This window comes from Neltuma alba, unplaced genomic scaffold (genome assembly GCF_004799145.2).
Source record: "Neltuma alba isolate B1F8T4 unplaced genomic scaffold, ASM479914v2 tig00001468_pilon, whole genome shotgun sequence".
Taxonomy (NCBI): domain Eukaryota; kingdom Viridiplantae; phylum Streptophyta; class Magnoliopsida; order Fabales; family Fabaceae; genus Neltuma; species Neltuma alba.
This window is the reverse complement of record NW_021632474.1, coordinates 34,044-37,009: the sequence shown is the minus strand read 5'-3', so window position 1 is coordinate 37,009 and position 2,966 is coordinate 34,044. Positions and strand designations below refer to the sequence as shown.

Here is a 2,966-nt window from a genome sequence, read left to right as displayed (position 1 = left end):
AAATCTTAATGAAACCAAAAATGGAAAATTTACCAAAATGATGAAATTACCACTACACCCAAAATTGAACCGTGGTGCCGTCAGAGAAATACAATACAAATAAAGATGGAGCAAATCATTATTCCCACAAATACTCTGAAAAGTTTTGCATGAATGTTACTCCTCCGATTCTTAATATAAAATCTATTTAACTAATTTAATTAGATTAAGAAAATTAGGTAAGTTAGTTAATTATAAGAAATATAACATGTTTTTCTTAAAACACTATAATCATCTTTCTTAATAGCCTTCTTATCTCACTCACTTGATTATGATTGAGGGAATATTCATAGGGGTAATTTAAGAAAAATTAATAAATATGAGAAATATATCTTATATTTAAAATCAAAATTAACTTAATAATTAGATCCTATATTAAGAATCAGATGAGTACTTTAATTCGCGGAAAAAAAAACAAAAGTTTGATGGAAAAAAATTTGTTGCAATCGGTTCCCCCTTTCTTTTTTGGCATCGAACTCCATAATTATTTGCGGCAAAAGTCAAAACTTGAAACTTTTGGACACTTTAAGCACCTAATCTGTTTGAGGGAGATTACAAATTTAAGCCTTTGTTGAATTGTTAAGTTGAAAGGAAGAGGGGGGGGGGGGGGAACAAAAGGGGAACCAGATGTTCTTTGAAGTTCAATCAGTAAAGTCGCTTTTTCTTTGGAAATCCTGTTTCCAGATCAAGGTGGCCAGTTCAATGTTTAATTTGTAACCAAAGCAGTTCATGTATCCAATTATATCTTGTTTTTTAATACTTGATACTCTTGCCGCCCAAGAAAAGAAATGTCGGAGAATTATTATATAGAAATACCAATCTACGTGATCACTTACATCAGCACTTACGTCCACTTTGAATCACAATTTGGAGCACCAGAATCGAAGAGAAAAAACAACCTGCCGCGGGGTCCCACGACTTCCTAGGCATGTAGAGAAATTTCTACGGTTAAAAAGACAAGCTTTCCACACAAGTAATCACAGCATAAACTTCAGGCAAAAAAAAATCACAGCATAACCTGTCTTCTATATAAAGCGCATCAAATCCCGAAGACTCCAAACCTAGAAATCAACGAATTTTCAAACGTCGATCCAAGTCTTCATCGATCTCAAGGTTTTGTTTTGAAATTTCCATGGAGAAAACAACACACGTGGCCGTTGTTCCCAGTCCTGGATTTAGCCATCTGATTCCTGTTCTTGAGTTCTCCAAGCGACTTGTTCATGTTCACCCAGATTTTCATGTCACTTTCATCATCCCCTCACTAGAATCTCCTCCTCCTTCCTCCATAGCCTACCTTCAGAATCTTCCTCCAAACATCCAATCCATCTTTCTTCCTCCTATCTCCAAACAAGACCTGCCTAAAGATGTCCACATGTCAGTCCAAATTCAACTCACGATCGCCAAATCTTTGCCATCTTTACACCACGAATTGAAGTCCTTGAATTCCAAATCTCATTTGGCCGCCATAGTTGCAGACCCTTTTGCAGGTGAGGTATTAAGCTTTGCAAAGGAACTCAATACTTTGTCTTTCATTTACTTCCCTTCAGCTGCTTCAACTCTTTCCTTCTGCTTCTATCTCCCAACTCTCCAAGAAGAGATTTCTGGTGAGTTCAGAGACGTACCACAACCTATCCAGATCCCAGGTTGTGTCCCAATCTATGGAAGAGATCTCCCTGACCCGGTTCAAAATCGGTCCAGTGAGTCTTACGCATCGTTTCTTCAACGGACCAAGAGATTGTTATCTGTTGATGGATTATTGGTTAACACCTTCACGGAGATGGAAGAAAGTGCTGTAAGAGCCTTGACAAAGAAAGAAAGTGGTTATCCGCCTGTGTATCCGATCGGACCCATCACTCAAACCGGGTTAAATGGTGAAGAAAACGGGTCAGAGTGTCTGAAGTGGTTGGAGAATCAACCACCAAGCTCTGTTTTATACGTTTCTTTTGGAAGTGGTGGGACCTTATCTCAAGAACAAATCAATGAGCTAGCTTTTGGCTTGGAAAGGAGTGGCCAGAAATTCTTATGGGTTCTTAGAGCACCAAGTAACTCAGTGAGTGCTGCTTACCTTGGTTCTACAGATGAGAATCCTTTAGATTTCTTACCAGAAGGTTTCTTGAAGAGAACCCGAGAGCAAGGTTTTGTTATTCCTTCTTGGGCACCTCAGATTTCAATCCTTAGCCATAGTTCCATTGGTGGGTTTTTGAGTCATTGTGGTTGGAACTCCACACTTGAGAGTGTACAGAAGGGAGTGCCGATAATAACATGGCCACTTTTTGCAGAACAGAGAATGAATACTGTTTTGTTAACTGATGGTTTAGAAGTTGCATTGAGGCCTAAAGTTAATGAAAATGGCATAGTGGAAAGGGAAGAGATTGCTAAACTGGTAAAGCTTTTGATGGAGGGTGAAGAAGGTAAGGAGATTTGCAAGAGAATGAAAAATTTAAGAGAGGCTTCTGCTAATGCACTTAAAGAAGATGGTTCTTCTACAAAGGCGTTATCTGAAGTTGCATTCAAATGGAAAAGTAATTTAAATGCAATGTAAGGAGGATTGAAATTTCTCAATTTTCTTTTCCGTATTAGTTTGTTGTGTTTGTTTATCAATTTTCATTTATGAAAGTTCTTTTCTTTCTGTTTCACTTTTGGGTGTATATTAGTAATCAATAATTTCTTTTCATGCTAAACTTAGTTATACGGCTATTTTATCATTTGTTCATGTTTTACTTTCAGATTATAATTGACTTTTTTCCCCCAATTTTACATTCGATAACCGGGGTTCGATATGTAAGAAAAACAATTTAACCAAAGAAAAGTGAAGGCAGAAAAATATACCCAAGTCTCGTCTTAACAGAGGCATTTCCAATAGCATATACATACACACTCAAGTAATTGAGACTTGGAATGAGACAAAAAATTTGAAATGATGGATG

General features: G+C 37.2%; 1 protein-coding gene across 1 annotated transcript; it reads left to right on the top strand.

Moving 5' to 3' along the window:
- The first annotated feature begins 1,079 nt into the window (after positions 1-1,079).
- On the top strand, positions 1,080-2,759 carry LOC114757345 (hydroquinone glucosyltransferase-like). The gene has a single exon (XM_028946364.1). The coding sequence runs from the start codon at positions 1,172-1,174 to the stop codon at positions 2,579-2,581; it is 1,410 nt and encodes a 469-aa protein (XP_028802197.1). The 5' UTR covers positions 1,080-1,171; the 3' UTR covers positions 2,582-2,759.
- Positions 2,760-2,966: the final 207 nt, after the last annotated feature.

Coding starts and splice junctions, on each gene's coding strand:
- LOC114757345 (XM_028946364.1), top strand. CDS start 1,172: ATGGAGAAAACAACACACGTGGCCGTTGTTCCCAGTCCTGGATTTAGC.